This window comes from Phascolarctos cinereus, unplaced genomic scaffold (genome assembly GCF_003287225.1).
Source record: "Phascolarctos cinereus isolate Bilbo 61053 unplaced genomic scaffold, phaCin_HiC Scaffold_7;HRSCAF=346, whole genome shotgun sequence".
NCBI lineage: Eukaryota > Metazoa > Chordata > Mammalia > Diprotodontia > Phascolarctidae > Phascolarctos > Phascolarctos cinereus.
Genome location: NW_027556180.1, coordinates 74,630,934 through 74,650,377, shown reverse-complemented (window position 1 = coordinate 74,650,377; position 19,444 = coordinate 74,630,934). Strand labels below are relative to the sequence as shown.

Genomic DNA, 19,444 nt, shown 5'->3' with positions numbered 1-19,444 from the left:
TAATTGTAGGAAAACAAGTTTATTTAACCCAGCAACTCATAAACTGGATAATGAATAAACCAGAAGTGTTCATAGTTCACTTAAGAGCCATTTCATTTCAAAGGAAAGAAGTAAACACAGAGACACTCAGAGTTTTGTGTTTTGTTTTATTTTGTTTTGTACTGCCCTTTCACTGGCTTCATTTCACAATCCTTTTCCTCCTTTCAAGTTCCACATAGGATATATTCTAGAAGTGAATAATACCTTTTAATAAGTTACTAGGAATTGTATAATTCATAGGCAACTGTAGACATTATTGGTTATTCTAATATCAAGTTTAAAATGATTATATTGGGACAACATGAAGAAGGCTAAACTTATTGGAAAGCCTTGTTTTTTTGTTTTTTGTTTTTAATTTTGTGCCACCTTTGTTTACCCACTAAAAGAGTTTAATAAATTATAAGATAAGTAAAAATATAAAGCCAGGGAGCTGGATAAACCAAATACTCCTTTTTCTTGTTGACCGAAATAATCTACTGTGATTTCTTTTCCATTTTTAATGACTGTAGTTGAATTAAACATTATCAAGGTAGTAACAGAAACACTTTACTGCTTCTAAGCCCCCTCATGAACTCTATTTTTTCTGGATTTTATTGAGGCTTTTATTTGTACATAGCTTATCAGTGTATATATTAGTTGGTGTTAATCACTTCATGTAAGTTTTCTATTTTTTATGTACTTCATATTTGTAAGTTGTTATATTTCTCTTACTAATTTAAATACCAAACATATTTAGTCATTACTCAAACATGGGGCACAAGTTATTTACAACTTTTTGATACTATGAATAATGTCCCTATGAATATTTTTTGTGTATATAAGTTATTTTTTCAATCAACAATATTTTAGCACACAATCATAGCAGTGAGATCCTAGGGTTAAAGGATCTGAACAATTTTTATTAGGTCTAATTATACAGTGACAATACAAAAAAAACTCAACGATTCACAGGTCCACCAACAATTTAATACTGTGGTTATTTCTCCCCTCAGCCCTGCCTTCACCATTTTATTGGACTATCTTTACCATTTTAGTGGACATATAGTGGTATCAATTAAAATAATCCTCAGTTTAATATCCATTTTTTATCATTAGGGAGTTTAATTTTTCAGGTAGTTATTGATAATCTATGTCCTTCAGAAAAGCACTTATTTGTTTATAGCAATGACAGAAAACTAATCTGTGTTTACATAGGCAATACAAGCACGTTCTAGATTTAGAGTCAATGCTTAACTTTAACTGATTTCCATGAAAGCTACAGAAATGGCACGTGTCTAAGGCAGGTGGTTTCTGATTATAACTTATAAAGTTTTTTAAAAAAACAAACATAGTTATCTAGAATTCACATTACATATTTTCCTTAGCCATCTTTAAGATAAAAAAAAAAATCTCACTAAGTAGTCTCAGACACCATTAACAAACTCACAACTCTGACATCAATGCATTAGAAGTTGTGCTTATTTCTTCCACCAATCCTAGACGGAAAGTCAACATAAGATTTTGCAAATCATAAGCTCATCCCTATAATTAAAAATTTGGCGGTAGTTCATTTTGAAAAGACATCAACTGTCTTAGAAGTGCTTATTAAGTTAATGCAGGTCAAAAGTCTCTGAGTGCCTGAGCAAACAAGGAGTTATAAAATTTTAATTATATTGCTGAAAACTCTACTGCCCAATAGAGAATATATATATGTATATATGTGTGTGTGTGTGTGTGTATACATATATATATATATATAATATATATATATATATATATATATATATATATTCCATAGGTGTTTCTGTAAGCTATTCTTGCATGATTTATAAAATGCAAATTTCACAAAAAATCATCCATATATAAAATTCATACATAAAATTACTGTGAATTAACTAATATTTAAATATACTATTGAATTCTTGCTTTAAAAAAAACACACTGCTATAGTACTTAATGTAAAACAAAGAATCTTTATGCAGCAAAAATGACCATCCCTGCCATTATCCTTTTTTTATTTAGATTTTTCTTGTATCAGTTTTTCTTAAAGCAAAACATACCTATATTTAGTTTTTGCTGCTCACATAGCAAACATCACCAATAACTTTAATCTAATACCTTGATGACTAAAGAAAAATGAAAAAGAAAAGTTTTCAGGACTCTCATCTTTGAGTGACTTCATCTATACTTACTTTGATACACATATTTTACGTACTCACAAATACATATATCACATCATATTGTGCAGTATCTGCTTTTGTCTCAACTCGGTAACATATGCTAGTCTAAAAACTTCAAAGACTAGAAAACCGAGGAAGAAAAGAGAACCACTGAGGCCACCAATACTTATCTGCTTGTCCTCTGACCTTCCCAATTCCTATCCTAATTGACTTTCCACCTGCTGGAAATTTAGAAAGATGTCATATACTAGGCACTGACAGTATCTGCTATCAAAGATCTTGGGTAACTGTAACTGTTCTATACTCAGGATATCAGTTCTGACAGAATTGTTATCCTTGTCCCTTTCCCTTTTTGTGCTTTCAATGTCACTTATCTTCTGCCTACACTCATGGTACTTGCCAGTTGAAGGATCATTGTTTCTCTAGTTATGAACAAGCAGGCTTGCTTTTTATGCATTGTGACATTACTTTCCACTGACAAATAAGAAGAGAAGTGGAGGAGAATGGGGGAGAGAGAGAGAGAGAGTTACCTGGTGAGGGTAACTCATAAAAATAGGAGAGAGAGAGAGAGAGAGAGAGAGAGAGAGAGAGAGAGAGAGAGAGAGAGAGAGAGAGAGAGAATGAGTGCATTTTACCCGTAAGAAGGAGAGATCACGGTTGTGCTCGATGCTGGTTATCTCCAGGTTGCCCATGACTACCTCACAGTTTTCATAGTATTTACGCAAGGCACGATACTGCTGTTCCAGGTCAGAGAGAGAGCTCAGTTTGTTTTCTGTTCCAGCACACACTGCAAAAATAAATATATATAGGTGCATAAAGTCATAGCCTTCTGAATAACACAAACAATAAAAAAAACAAAACAAAAAACAAATTATGGTAGATTATAATTCAGATTAGCATTCTGCCACTCAATTAAGAACATGACAGACAAACCCTGACTACCGACAGTGAGAAAAGCAATGGAACCCGTGGGAAACTATAAGTGGAATTCAACCAAAAGTGGAATGTGTTATATACACTCAACAACAACAATAACTAAATGTTATCCAATGTTAGAAGTAAAGATAATATGTGTGTGTGTGGTTATGCATGTGTGTATAATATATACAAATGTGAGTATGTATGTGTAATCCCTACATTCAGGGAACTTATATTCTATGGGGGGAATACAAAACATTTCCAAAAAAATACAAAATATATTGTGACAAGTATATGAGCCTTTTCAAAAATCACATTTTGCTATACAACTTTTGTGTTGTATTATTTTGAAATATAGTTAATATATATTTTTAAAGCTCATAGAACCCTGCTTTAAGACAATAAGTTACAGAGAAGGTGCCAACCTGCATAGTTAGACTTTTCTCATGCTTGTATCCCTTATATTAACAAAATCACAACTTTAGCCCCTACCTCTTACCCCCATTCAGTACCTCTCTCTAACCAAGGAAATGAAGAAAAATACAAAATAGCACATACAGCCCCTTCTAGGACCACAGTGGCAAGAAATGAGATTCCAAGAAGTGATACAAGAATAATCGCTCTTTAGTTATATACAAAAATTAAGTAATTGGTACTCAGTTTCTACCCTGTGATATCATTTGAAATTGCTGATATAAATAAAACCACAATATAGAATTAAGTGTCATTCAAATGAAAAAGTGAGCTCACAGAAAAGAATTTGACAGAGAAATTTCATCATGGCAAAATGAAAACCCACTCCACGAGTGACACGACAATCTTGCCTAACCATGTTCATGAAGAACATAACAGGACAGTGTGAAGGAAAATGCCATTTCTGCATCAGCATCCTTTGCAAGAGATGAATAGGTACAGAAATTCTCTGAAAATTTGACATGTTTCTACAAAATAAATAAGCATATACCTTGATGCTTGGTGATTCCAATATGAATGTAGGAACAGAGGAAGATGTAGAAAAACTGTTGAAAAATATAGTTCCAGGTCAAGGAATAAGAAGAAAAAGGCTTTGGGCAGCTAGGTGGCACAGTGAATAAAGCACTGGCCCTGAAGTCAGGAGGACCTGTGTTCAAATCTGGCCTCAGGCACATAACACTTATTAGTTGTGTGACCCTGGGCAGGTCACTTAACCCCACTGAGGAGGAGGAGGAGAAGAAGAAGAAGAAGGCTTGAAAACAATATAGAAATCTCATACCTTCATGATATGAATGCTACTTTAAAGAAGAGAGTGAGAAGATAATGGATGGGACAAGCACCTCAAGATAGCTCTTCTCTCCTCTCAAAATACAACAATTAAATTGAACACATATTGGCAAACAGAGAGCGACTGATTACTGAAACAGCTGTCACTTCAAGATTAGCCATGTGTTGTAAAGGTCAAAATGTAAAAGCAATTAGATTAGAGTTGTCAAATTACATCTCCTGAATTGAGATAAAATGTCTACTTTTATACAGACCACAAGCTAAGATTTTTTAAAATTTTAAATAGAAGTTATTATATAAAAATGCATTAAAAACCCATTCTTAGCTTTGTGTTTTAAAATTAATCTCTTTTTTTAGGAGCAATAATAGAACACCAATATTTATATTGTGCCATTTTAAGATATGACATACTATGAAAAGAGGCAGGAGTAGCACCTAAGAAGATAAAATGACCCAAGTCAATTGACCTTACCCCAAAATGTAGAGAAGAAATTTATGACTGAATTAAAAACAAATTTAACATTACTAAGTGATCAATTGAAAATATTCAAAGATTACAAAATTATTAGAAAGAGAAAATCAGATGGTTTTGTCCTCTGAAGACTTAGATATCAACAAGAATTGGAAATGAAGAGAAATTACAGATTTTACAATTTCTGTTAGTGGAAGAATACCTACACTGATAAAAATCTTCCAGGCACAATTAAGAAGACATTACTTCCAGCTGGAAAAATTCATGAAAGAGTTGGGATTTTCAATTTGGTTTTGGTTTTCACATTTGAAATATCATGGGCATCGGGGCAGCTAGGTGGCGCAGTGGATAGAGCACCAGCCCTGAAGTCAGGAGGACCTGAGTTCAAATCCGGACTCAGACCAAACACTTGCCACTAGTTGTGTGATCCTGGGCAAGTCACTTAACCCCAATTGTCTAAAAATTAAAAAAAAAATCACGGGCATCAACAGGGATGAAGGGCGTTCTACCCAAAAAGAATGGTGTAAGCCCAAGCATGGATTTAGGAACACAGCAAAATGTATAGATATACTGAGATTTACTTATAAACCATTGATTACTAGGCTACATACCTTTCATAAATTGCCTAGTTCTTTTCCCGTAGAATAGCCTGATATATGTAATGATAATTGTGAGATAAGGATGACAAATACAGTGTGTAAAAGAAAAAAAAATAAGGAGCTAAATGTGTTATGGATACTATTTTCTCATTTGAATCACTTAGAGCTATTCTAAAATTTCCACATAAAAGAAGACAAAATGGTCATGTCATCTATTCTTTAATACTTGTACAGCATATGTTAATTTTTTAAAGTGAGTTTTACTGACATCTTTTGTCTTTTAATCCATTGATTTTTTTCCTTCTAACAAAAGAAAACACTTAAACAAAACTATTGAGGATGACATAGGAATAATGAGACCCCAAAGTATCAAACATGTCTTGGGGCCAACAAGACACCCCTACCTGCATAGGCAGAGACTCCTGAAAATGAATTTACATGGGGCTTATGTGTACTTAAACAACAAAGGAGAATGGAGGCTTAAGGCAGAATGATATTTGGAGGCTATGTTGCAAGAACTGGCTCAGTAGATAAGATACCTTGCCCTAAATGACTAAACTGATTCCTGAAACCAGGGAACATTTGAAGTCTCACTGAATGGATGTTATCACACAGGATATTCTTATTGGGGTGAGCAGTATAGCAAGAAGAGCGTTTAATTGGTGAGCTAATGCTTAACACAAGATGGAGGGAATTGTGCTCAGTTTACCAGGATGGAGGGAGTTATGCTCAGTTTGTGATCCATAATTCCAACATAATTGACTCACTTCCATGCCATATGTGTATGTAGAATCCGTCTAACTACCTTAACAATGATAAAGGTGTTAGAAGTTATACCTATCATATTCCCACATAAAAAGGCAAAAAGTTATACCTTACTGAGTATGATTTCTCTTCCATGTTTGCCTTCATAAACTTTTTTTGTCTTACATTTGAAAGCCAAATTTTCCATCAGCTCTTGTCCTTGTCTCAGTCCTCTATTTCATTAAATATCAATTTTTCTTTCCCCTGAAGGATTATACTGAGTTTGTCTGGGTGAATTATTTTTGGTTGTAAGACTAGCCACTTTGCCCTCCAGAATATCATATTCCAAGCCCTTCACTTCTCTAAAATGGGAGCTGCCAAATCTTGTGTCATCCTGACAGTGGTTCTATGATATCTGAATGGTTTGTTTCTTGCTGTTTGGAGTTTTTTTTTTCCTCTATGACTAGGAGCTCTAGAATTTGGTACTAATATTCATGAGAATTTTCAGTTTGGAATCTCTTTATGGTGTGAATTAGTAGATTCTTTCCATTTCTATTTTGCCCTCTGGTTCCAAGATATCAAGGCCGTTTTCCTTGATAATGTCTTGAAAAATGATGTCTAGGCTTTTTCTTTGATCATGGCTTTTAGGTAGTCCAATAATTCTTTTAATTTTTAATGTTTAAAAATTTTTTTTTGATTAATCAACAATTACTTCCATATGCTTTTGAGTTTAAAATTTTTCTCCCGCTTCCTTCCCAATCCCTCCCCAAGGTGGCGCACATCTGATATAGTCTATACATATGCATTCTTATTAAACATATTTTCACATTAGTGATATTGTAAGAAAGAATTAGAACCAATAGGAAGAACCACCAGAAAGAGGAAACAAAACACAACAGAAGAGAAAAAAATAGCAAATAGTATGTTTTGATCTGCATTCAAATTCCATAGTTCTTTCTTTGGATGTGGGTAGCATTTTCCATCACGAGGCCTTTGGAGATGTCTTAGATCTTTGTATTGCCAGGAAGTATTAAATTTATCAATATAAGTCATCACACAACATGGCTGTTATTGTGTACAATGTTTTCTTGGTTCTGCTCACTTCACTCAGCATCAGACCATACAAGTCTTTCTAGGATTTTCTAAAGTCAGCCTGCTCATCATTTCTTATAGCACAATAGTATTCCAGTACATTCATATACCACAACTTCTTCAGTCATTCCCCAACTGATGGCATCCCCTCAATTTCCAATTCTTTGCCACCACAAGAAGAGCTGCTATGAATATTTTTGTACACGTGGGTCCTTTTTCCATTTGTATGATCTCTTTGGGATATAGCCCTAGAAGTGCTATTGCTGGGTCAAAGGGCATTGACAGTTTTATAGGCCTTTGGGCATAGTTCCAAATTGCTCTCCAGAATGGTTGGACAAGTTTACAAGTCCACCAACAATGTATTAAGAAGCTATAGTGTACACAGCAGCCACACCCTGGTCAACCATTTTTAGCAGATGGGCTAAACCAGGTTGAGGGTAACTGAGGGGTCTCAAACCTATCTGTGAGTTAAGGGGGTGTCTACCTCAACCAGATGAAGACTATCCCTGGTGCAATGGGCAGATGAGAACAGTTTATTCCAATGTCTAGGTACAAAAGTATTTTTAGCAACTCTTTTTGTGGTGGCCAACAATTGGAAATTGAGGGGCTGCCCATCAATTGGGGAATGGCTGAACAAGCTGTAGTATATGAATGTAATAGAGTATTATTGTTCCATAAGAAATGATGAGCAGACAGACTTCAGAAAAACCTGGAAAGCCTTACATGAACTGATGCTGACTTAAGTGAACAGAACCAGGAGAACACTGTATACAGTAACAGCAACATTGTGCAATGACTAATTTTGATAGACTTAGCTCTTCTCAGCAATGCAAGGATCTAAGACAACTCCAAAAGACTTATCATAGAAAATGCTATGAGACTTCCACTTCCAGGAGCCAAGATGGCAGAGCAAAAAGGGAGTCATTCTCACCCACCCCTATCAACCTCTGAAAACCCAGAAAATATTACCCCAGAAAAAAAACTTGGAACAGCTGAACTAGAGGAAAGACGGGAACAGCAGTGCAGCAGCCCAGCAAATGGGTCTCCCAGTGCCTCAGCAAAAATAAGGGAAGCAGCACTACAAAGGGCCCCAGGCAGATAAGCACACTGCAGCATTCATCTGAAAGGAGCTGAAGAAAGCAACCTAGAGTCTTCTTAAAGTCCCAGCCTTGTTGATTCCAACCCAACCCCAGGTAAAGTGTCAGAACCCTATAGCCTCCAACTGTCAAACTGTAGGAGATCCTGAAGCCCAGGTGGTAGAACAGACAAACACCACCACCTGGACCTCTGAGTGCCTCAGTGAGGGTGGGGGAACCGGTGGAAACCAGCTCAGAAAACCATCAGGTGCCTTGGTACTATACCTCAAAGGAATCTCCCAGTGCATTAGCAGAAAGTAGGGAGGCAGCATTGCAAGGGGCTCTAGGCAGATAAATACCCTGTAACACTCATCTAAAAGGAGCTGAAGAAAGCTAAAGGAAAGGAAAAGCAGGCAATCTAGAATTATCTGAAAGTTCCAGCCATGCTGGTTCCAGCCCAACATGAGGTAAGCTGCCAGAACCCTTCAGCCTCCAATTGCCAACATGAGAGGCCCCAGCACACAAAGCCTTTGACCAAGACCTAGGCTCCCAACACAAGAAGCTTGGGTCAGTTCTCTCTGTTCCCCAGAAGGAGAGCTCAGTCTCTCTAAAGTCCAGGGAATAAAGAAACCATGAGTAAAAAGAAATGTACCACAGATTCATATTATGAGAAGAGTGAAGATCAAGACAGAAATTCTGAAGAGGACAACATTGTCAACAAACCCACACCTGTAACATCGAAAGGGGGTATGAACTAGTCTGAAGCCCAAAAAGCCTTCTTAGAAGAGCTCAAGAAGGATTTTAAAAATCTAATGAGAGAGGTAGAAGAGTCCTTAAAAAATACAATTGGCCAATTGGAAAAAAAGTACACTGAAGAAAACAAGTCCCTAAAAAACACAATTGGCAAACTGGAAAGAAAGTACATTGAAGAAAACAAATCCCTTAAAAATACAATTGGCCAACTGGAGAAGGAAGTACAAAAACTAACAGAAGAAAACAATCTGTTAAAAACTAGAATTGGACAAACGGTAACTAATGACTATGAGAGAGCAAGAATTAGTCAAACAGAAACAAAAAAAATGAAAAAATGGATGAAAACATAAAATACCTCATTGGTAAAACAACTCTCCTGGAAAATCAATCCAGGAGAGACAATTTAAAAATCATTGGACTACCTGAAAATCATGATGAAAAAAAGAGCCTGGACAGTATCTTTCAGGAAATCATAAAGGAATACTGCCCTGAAGTTCTCTAGAACCAGAAGGTAAAATAACCATAGAAAGAATACACTGCTCACCACCTGAAAGAGATCCCAAATTGACAATGCCAAGGAATATAATAGCTAAATTCCAAAATTACCAGATGACAGAGAAGGTGCTACAAGCAGCCAGAAAGAAACAATTTAAATATCATGGAACCACAGTAAGGATTACACAGGACCTTGCAGCTTCTGCATTAAAAGACCGCAGGGCTTGGAACATGATATTCCATAAGGCAAAGGAGCTTGGATTGCAGCCAAGGATCAACTACCGTGCAAAAATGAGCATGATTTTTCAAGGGAGGAGATGGATATTCAACAAAATAGGAGACTTCCAAACCTTCCTGATAAAAGACCAGAGCACAACAAAAAATTTGATCTTCAAGTACAAGATTCAAGGAAGACATAAAAAGGTAAATGGGAAAGAAAGATACAATATGTTGTTAATAAGGGTGGACTGTTTACATCCCTACAAGGGAAGATGACACTTGCAACTCTTGAGAACTGTATTGTTATTACACCATGTTAAAGGAACATACAAAAAGGAGGTGAATATTAGTTGACTTTGATGTAATGATAAAAAAAATTGAATCAAGTGGGTTAAATGGATCCAAGTAAGTGGATCAGTCTGATCTTAGAAAATGTACTGAGAAAGGAGGAGGCAGACAAGGGTAAATTACATTACAGGAAAAGACAGAAAATCCTATTACAGCAGAGGGAAGGGGGGGGTGAGCATTGTTTGAACCTCACTCTCATCAAATTTGACTCAAGAAGGGAATAACATAATCAGTTAGATATAGAAATCCAACTTGCCCTATAGGCAGTAGGAAGGAAAAGGGGAAAGAAAAGGGAGGGGGGGATAGAAGGGAGGGAAGAAGCAGTAAGGGTAAAGGGGAAGAAAAGGGAAAAGGATAATAGAAGGGAGGAGAGACTGAAGGAGGTGGAGGTCAAAAGCAAAACACTAGTGGAGGGAGGAGAAAGGAGAAAGAAAAGCATAAAGGGGGGGAAGGATGGAGAAAAAGCTATCTTTCTATTTCTTCTGTTGAGTTTTATTTCCTCTTTCTGATGGTTCCTCCTATTGGTTTTAATCTTTACTTACAACTTCACTAATGTGAAAATATGTTTAAAAGGAATGTAAATGTATAGCCTATATCAGATTGTGAGACATCTTGGGGAGGGTGGCGGGGAGGAAGGGGGAGAAAAATTTTAAACTCAAAAGCATATGGAAATGTGTGTTGATAAATTAAAATAAATTAATAAAATAAATTTTTAAAAGAAGAAAATGCTACCCACATCCAGAAAAAGAACTATGGAGTCTGAATGCAGACCAAAGCATACTATTTGCTCTCTATTTCAGTCTGTGTTTCTTCTTTCTCATCATTCCTTCCATTGGTTCCAATTCTTATTTACCACACGACTAACGTGAAAATATGTTTAATATGAATGTATACGTACAGCCTATATCAGATTCCATGCTGTCTTAGGGAGGGGTGAGTGTAGGGAGGGAGAGAAAATTTAGAAATCAAAATCTAATGGAAATGAATGTTGAAAACCAAAAATAAGTAAATTGATTATTTTTTAAAAAGTTATCCCTTCTTGAATTATTTTCCAGGACAGTTGTTTTTCTGATGAGATAGTTCACATCTTCAAATTTTTCATTCTTTTGACTTGGTTTTAATTGTTTCTTGATACCTCCTAGAGTCATCCACTTCTACTTGCCTAATTCTAATTGTTAAAGATTTTCATCAGTGATTTTTTGTACCTCTTTTTCCATTTGGTCAATTCTGTTTTTTAAGGTTTTTTTCTTCAGTATTTTTGTGTCTCTTTTACCATGCTGTTAATTATCTTTTTACTGGTGTAGGGTGTGTTCAGGGAAGACTACTACCACTGGTTTGAGGGCTGCTGAGCCCTTTTAAGGTCTGCTTTCTACCTAACCATCACCTGTGGCTTTAAGAAGCTGTAGTATGCACAGCAGCCACACCCTGGTCAACCAGTTTAGCAAATGGGCTAGACCAGGTTGAAGGTAACTGAGGGGTCTCAAACCCATCAGTGAGTTAGGGGTGTACCTCAACAAGGTGAAGACTATCCCTGCAATGGGCTGATGAGAACCGTTTATTCCAATGTCTAGGAAGGCAGCTGAAGCAGGTGCCATTGAACGCTTAGAGCTTGGTTAGACATCAAAGATGCCAAGGTCATCCACTGCTTCTGGAGCCGTTACCAGCCATCTTGAACGTCCTTCCACTAGACTGTGATGACTCTGGAAGAGAGAGTGAGGCTAATGATTGTGCCTCACTTAAGTCCAATTTACACATGAATTAAAAGCCATCACCCATACCACTGTACCATTTGCACCTATCTCAAAGTCCTGCAGCAATAGGCAAGTGATGGAGCAACAAGTACAGATACACTGGGAGCTGTAGTCACAACCCTGGGCATAGGGTTGTCTTCTCACCGGAAGCGGCAGTGACATTCAGCAGCCACCTGAGAGTCTGAGCAGCCTTTTAAGGATAGTACTGTTCACCTCCTGGTGTGAGGAAGGGGCTAGAAAAGATGCCCTAAAAATTGGCAGCTTAACCAACTCTGGTCTGATTATCGTGGGAGGCAGGGAGCCCACCCTGAGGTCAAAACACAAGAAATGTGCCAAAACTTCTGCAAAGATGATTCCGCTCACCATTGATACATGGAATGTGCACACACTTATAGACAACACAAACAGCTCTTGTTGTGACAGAATTCAGCAGATATCACATCCAAATAGCAGCCCTGAGTGAACAAGGCAAGCAAATGAAGACCAGCTTACTGAAGTTGGAGATGGATACATATTTTTCTGGAGGGGCCACGGTGAAGGGGAGAGCTGCGAAGGTGGTACAGTTTTTGCAATTAAAACTACTCTAGTCAACAAGCTTATAAGCCTACTAAAAGGAGTGTACAATAGGTTCAAGATAATGTGATTTCCACTTCCAGGAAAATACCATACCATCGTCATCCATGTCTATTCTTCCTCCATGACAAGCCCTGATGAAGTCAAGGAAAAATTTTATGAAGACCTGGAGACCCTTATGATCCAAAAAGAGAACGAGCTTGTAATTCTGGGTGACGTTAATGCTAGAGTGGGCTCAGACTACCAGACATGGCAGGGAGTCCTTGGGAGGAATGGAGTTGGAAACAGCCACAGAAATAGTCACTTACTACTGAAGACTTGTGCATCTCATGACCTCATCACCAATACTGTCTTCCATTTACCTAAACGCAATACAATTACATGGATGCACACTTGCAACAAACATTGTCATTTAATAGGCTATTTGACTGTGAGAAGAAGAGACAGGATGTGAGAGTGACAGAGGCAATGTGTGGCACAGAGTGGTGGACAGATGATAGATTTATCTTCTCTGAGCTAAATATTCACATTCAACAAAAGTGGCAGCCCCAAGGCAAAATGACTACCAGAAGAATTAATGGCAACAGATTAGAGCATTTCTCTGAGCGGAAACAGTTTGTTGCTAAGTTGGAGGGAAAATTGAGCCAACACAGGGTTGGCAATAGTGGAGCAGAAAAGGAGTGGGCATCTTTCAGAGATTTTGGTGTACAGAACTGCATTTGCTCATCTGAGTCAGAAAACTCACAAACATCAAGATTGGCTTGATGAAAATGATGGTGAAATTCAAAAAGCTGCTAATGCAAAATGAGAACTCCACAGGGTTTACCAGCAAGATAGTTCAGACATCTCTAAGAAGGCAGCATTTAATTCCATCAAAAGTGAAGTACAAGCAAAGCTTAGAGAGATGCAGGATTCTTGGCTCAGTAAGAAGGCAGATGAAATTCAGTTTTATGCTGATAGCAACAATCCAAAGTGCTTTTTATGATGCCCCAGAGGCTATTTATGGGCCATAATCCTATGGTGCCTCTCAACTACTCAGTGCTTATGGAGCAACATTGATTAGTGATAAGGACATGATCCTGGAGAGATGGGCTGAACACTTCCATAGTGTTCTCAACAGACCATCATCAATCAATGCTAAAGCTACTGACCATTTACCTCAGGTTGAAGTCAATCCCTCCCTAGCTGAAGTTCCAACTGAAGAAGAGGTTTTGAATGCCATTAGGTTCCTTTCATGTGGCAAAGCACCTGGTGCTGATTCTATTCCAGCTGAGACTTACAAGATGGGGAATCCATTGCTCATACAAAAGCTGGCTGAAACTATCCTGATTATATGGCAAGAGAAAATTATCCCCCAGGAGTTCAAGGATGCCTCTACTGTCCATCTCTATAAAGGTAAATGAAATAGATTGTCCTGTGACAATCACAGGGGAGTCTCTAGTTTAGTCATTGCTGGTGAGATTCTTGCCAGAGTCCACCTTAATAGGCTGATCCTTCACCTGGACGATGGTCATCTACCTGAGAGCCAATGTGGCTTCAGAAAGGTCCGAGAAATGGATGATATGGTGTTTGTTGCCTGACAACTTCAAGAAAAATACTAGGAGCAGAAAAAAGGTCTATATACAACATCCGTCAATCTTACCAAGGCCTTTGATACTGTCAGTCACGAGTGCTTATAGAAGATTATGTCAAAATTTAGTTGCCTGGGGAAGTTCATCAGTATTGAACATTTATTTCATGATGGCATCCTTGACCATGTTCTAGATAATGCTCTCATGCTTTCCCAGTCTCCAGTGGAGTGAACCAAGGCTGTGTGATTGCTCCCATGCTTTTTAGCATGACTTTTAGCCATGTTAGCAAACACTTTCAATGAGGATGAACATGGCATCAAGCCATGGAAAATTTTTCAACTTGAAAAGGCTATAAGCCAAGACCAAAGTGGAGGTACTGGTGTATGATTTTTTGCTTGCAGATAATTGTGCACTCAGTGTAGCCTCTGAAGCTGAGATGCAGCAAAGTAAGTATCAAGTCCCTGCCACTTGTGCTAATTTTGGCCTAACAATTAACTCTTGAAAACATAGGTGCTCCATGAGCCAGTATCACATCATCCATACGTGGAACCATTGGTTACAGCAAATGGAGAAGTTCTGAATGCTGTGGAGAAGTTCATTTACTTTGGCAGTGTACTTTCCAGGGATATACACATTGCTAATGAGGTTGACACATGCATTGCCAGAGCTAGCTCAGTGTTTTGGAGGCTCCAAAGGAAAATGTGGGAGAAAAGAGGTATTAGGCTGACTACCAAACTGAAGATCTACAGAGCCATTGTGCTGATCTCATTGTTGTATGCCTGTGAAACCTGAACAATATATCTGTGCCATGCCAAGAAACTGAATCATTTCTATTTGAATTGTCTTAGGAAGATTCTGAAGATTGCCTGGAAGGATAAGTTTCAAGACACTGAAGTCCTTTCTCGAAGTAAACTTCCAAGCATTCAAACTCTACTAGAGAGAGCAACTCTGATGGGTTGGCTATGTTGTTTGAATGCCAAATATACATTTGTGGGAAAAAAAAAAACAAAACGATTTTATGTAGAACTCATACAGGGCAAGCACTCATATGGTGGTCAGAAAAAGCCATACAAGGACACCGTTAAGAGCTCTCTTTAAAACTTTGGAATTGATTGTGTGACATGGGAGACATTGGCACAGGACCACTCAGCATGGTGTGCCCTCATCAAAGAATGTGCTGTGCTCTACAAGCAAAGCAGAATTTAAATAGCTCAGAAGAAACACAAGATGTACAAATAGAGAATCCACCCAAAATGTTCACATGATCTATTTGTACCTGACCTGTGGTAGAGCATTCCGAGCTCATATTGGTCTGATCAGCTACAGTCAGATACACTGTAACTTGACTCTAACACAGTGATATCATTTTGGTCCTCTTCAAGAATGAAGGAAATCAACCAATTGTCTTTTCATTATTTTCCTCTTTCATTTCTTTACCTACTTTTTCCTCTATCACTCTTACTTGATTTTTTGGGGGGGCTAGGCAATGGGGTTAAGTGACTTGCCCAGGATCACGCAACTAGTAAGTGTCGACTGTCTGAGGTCAGATTTGAACTCAGGTCCTTCTAACTCCAGGCCCGTACTCTATCTATTGCACCACCTAGCTGCCCCTCTATTTGATTTCGAAAATAATTTTTCAGCTCTTCCAGGAAGAGCTGTTGTTTCATCCACCCGGGTTCTGGGCCAACCTCCACTCCCATGTGACAAACGTCTCCTCCTTACCTCCTAAGTTGTCTTGGGTTGAAAGAATGCCTTACTCTTGTCTTTTGTCAGCTCTGCTACTCCAGATTTTGATTAAAGGCATTATTTCAAAGTTGTTTGGAGGTGACTGTTGGGAGAGCTCATCTGTGTATTTCCTCTACTCTGCCATCTTGGTTCCACCTAGGAATTCCCTCCCCCAGGCAAGTCTCTTAACTTTTCATCACTCTAGGCAACTCTATAAAACTGTAAGTGGCATAGAATCTGCTGAGAATGTTTGTTTGTTTTTTCATCTGTGAGGTATTTTTATCAATGAAATCACAATCTTGATGAAGATGATGATGATGATGATGATGACATCTTCTAATCCAGTCTCTTCCTATTCTGTGTATGAATTTTGACCCCATAATCCTGACATCTGCTAATGGTCCCTCCATCAATTCCCCTTACCTGCTTCCAGTTTGAGATTGCAAAAAGTCTGAAATAAGATTTCAATATGTCCTGTTTTGCAGCCCAATTCTAAGAACTTGCCAAATCATAATATCATGTGTTCAGCATATAAACAATTATGAAGTAAGATTTGCCACAGAGCCCTAGAAACAGATACCCCATCCCCACTCCTCTCTGGCCCAATGAAAAGCCCTGCACCCTCCCTGAACTGTTTGACTCTACTGGAATAGGAGAGCCATCTTTGCTGTGACCTCAATAAACCTTACTTTGGTTTACAAATTCTTGGTCCTGTTACCTGGTTATTTCCATTTCAATCCTTTCCAATTATATTTTCCATTTGAACTCTATAATATCTAAATTTTATTATTTAATAATTGTGCCAAAGAACAAGGTATTTCATATGCATGTTTTGTGTCCCCAATTAAACAAAGTTCCCTGAGAGCAGAAATGGTATAATCTGTTTACTTATCATAGTCCCCTCCTCAAATGATGGTAGAGATTTTACCAGCAAGTACTCAATAAATGCATGCTGATTTGACAGACAAGTCCTCCTTTTGTTAAGTCATTAGATAATGTTTTTCAAATTGTTCCTTGGAATCTCACACAGAAAACCAATCTTCTTTGCTATCTGTACACAACTTATGTGTTCAGTTTCTGTAGAGAGATCTCAGAGGTTGGTCAAAACTGATTTTAGGAAAGTCAAGTTGGCTCCTTATAAGTCTAGAATCTTTGGTCAATCATTGAATGTGTCCAATAACATATGATGTGCAATAATAAATATTTCTTATATGTCTATCATGTGCTAGGCTCTGGAGATATAAGGGTTGATGGAAAAGTTCCCCCTTCTTCCAAAGTTGAAAGAGAGAAAGAGATGCAACAGGTTTGAAGCAATGGAAAATATGTGGGTTTTTGTTTTGTTTTGTTTAGGAAGGAAATAACATTACAAACATGAAGGATCTGGGAACACTTCAGAGGGGAAGTGACAGCTTTAAAGGCAGCTCAGCTTAGACAGAGATGAGGAGGAGGACATGGGGAAGGGATTTTGCAAATAAAGGGCAGTGGTAGATAGGATGCTGAGTCTGGGGAGCATTGACTGTTCTTGTGACCTCAAGATTAAAAGACAGAGTTCATGAAGTTCATGATAGATTTTGATTCCTGGCATATTAACTGTCCAATGCAGACTTATATCTTGTCCATTTTTACATGGGGGTGGTGATGTGAAAGAAAGTTTTAAGTCATTTCATGGTTCCCTGAGAATCACTGAATATTTTTTGAGGAAGGGACTGACTTTGCTAAACTTGTACTTAAGAGGGTTATTTTGGCATCTCTGTGGAAGTTGGATGGTTGGAGGGAAGAAAAAAGAAACTGGGAGATCAATTGGAAAAGCTATTACAATAATTCAGGGTGTAGTTATTTGAACTGAGGTGGTAATCTTTTCATGATAGGAAAAGGATGGATGTGAAAAAAATGTATGGATGGAGAATCACCAGTACCTACTTTTTCATACTGGTAGCAAGGCATCACAATGGATAAAGTGTAGGCTTGGAGTCAGGAAGACCTGAGTTCAAATTCAGGCTCAGACATTTACTAGTTGTGTGACCTTGGGCAAGTCTCTTTAAAAAAAATTCTCTATTTGCCGCAGTTTCTTCTACTGCAAAATGGGGATTAAAAAAAGCAGGGTTCTTTTGAAGAACAAAGGGATGCATTATAAAGTACTTAGCACAGTGCCTTGAATGTAATAGATGCTATCAAATGCTTATTCCATCCTTTCTCCCCAAATGCAAACTCCTTAAAATTCTGACATGGCCTCATCTGTCCTTAGTACCCCTAATTTACACTCCCAAATGCCCCCTCAACTCCTGGCATGTAGTTGTCCAATACATACTTAGATCTCATCCATTTCTACATCTATACCTTTCCTCAGACTTTCCACCACCCAAAAATTATCTCTGATTTTCCCTCTCCTCCTTATACACCAAGGCTAAAGTCCCATCTCCTCCATAGTATTTCTTGATTACCCCAGACTAGATCACTCATTCTTTTCTTAGAGCTCTTCCTCTGCTTATGCTTGGGATCACATAATTTATTAATTACTTATACAATTTTATATTGTCCCCCAGGTATTCTATTTATTATATCTTGTCTATTCTACTATGGTCTTAATACTTAGGGGTGAATTTTTAGGCCACTTTTGAATTCTTTGTCCTGTCTAACATGTCTTCTATGCTGGCACAATTTAGGTTTTCAAAAGCTGCATGTTTTAAGACATTTCATCCTTTTCAACATTTGTAAGCATAAGGAGCTCCCATATATGTGTTTGTATGGGCAAGCAAAGCAGAAGGCTTACTCTATTCTTTTTCATGATCTGTCCTATATCTAAATTATGAACCCATTTTGACTTTATTTTGGTATATGGTATGAGATTTTGATCTATGCCTAGTTTCCGCCATAATCATTTCCAGTTTTCCCAGCGGTTTTTGTCAAAGACCGAGTTCTTATCCCAGAAGTTGGGACCTTTGGGTTTATCAAACGATAGATTACTATAGTCATTGACTACTTAACCTATTCCACTGATCCAACACTATTTCTTAGCAGTACCAGCAGTTTTGATGATTGCTCCTTTATAATACAATTTAAGATCTAGAATGGCTAGGCTACCTGCATTTCTTTTTATTAGTCCCTTGATATTCTGGACCTTTTGTTATTCCAAATGAATCTTTTTTTTTTCTAACTCTATAAAATAATTTTTTGGTAGTTTGATTTGTATGGCACCGAATAAGTAAATCAGCTTAGGTAGAATTGTAGTAGTGTAGTTTCTTAAGTAAAAAGCAGTGTTTAAGATACTTTAGAAATGTTATAGAAACTATTTAACATATGGGCCAATAATTAGAGGCATCAAGGGCCTTGAAGGAAGGTTAGGCCTTGTAAAAACAGAGACAAGATGATCTCCTTTCTAGAACAAGAATTCTAATGATTTCCAAAACTGTTAAAATGAGAAACAGACAGGTGGAATAGGTAACATGATATACTTGACAAGTAAGAAAAATAACATGTTAAAAAGATGTCACATCAAAGAATTAGAAATCCAAGGGATTCCTATCAATTGGGAAATGGCTGAATAGGTTGTGGCATACAATTGCGATGGAATGCTATTGTGCTATAAGAAATGATGAGGATGGTTTCAGAAAGACCTGGGAAGACGACTATGAACTAATGCGAAGTGAAGG

At 37.6% G+C, this 19,444-nt stretch overlaps 1 protein-coding gene across 1 annotated transcript in view; it reads right to left on the bottom strand.

Annotated features, from left to right (window-relative positions):
- ERBB4 (erb-b2 receptor tyrosine kinase 4) overlaps positions 1 to 19,444 on the bottom strand; it is a 1,374,278-nt gene that overhangs the window by 854,742 nt on the left and 500,092 nt on the right. The window contains 1 exon segment of the mRNA XM_021008671.2: positions 2,834 to 2,985. Within this exon segment, the coding sequence (XP_020864330.1) occupies positions 2,834 to 2,985 (152 nt within the window).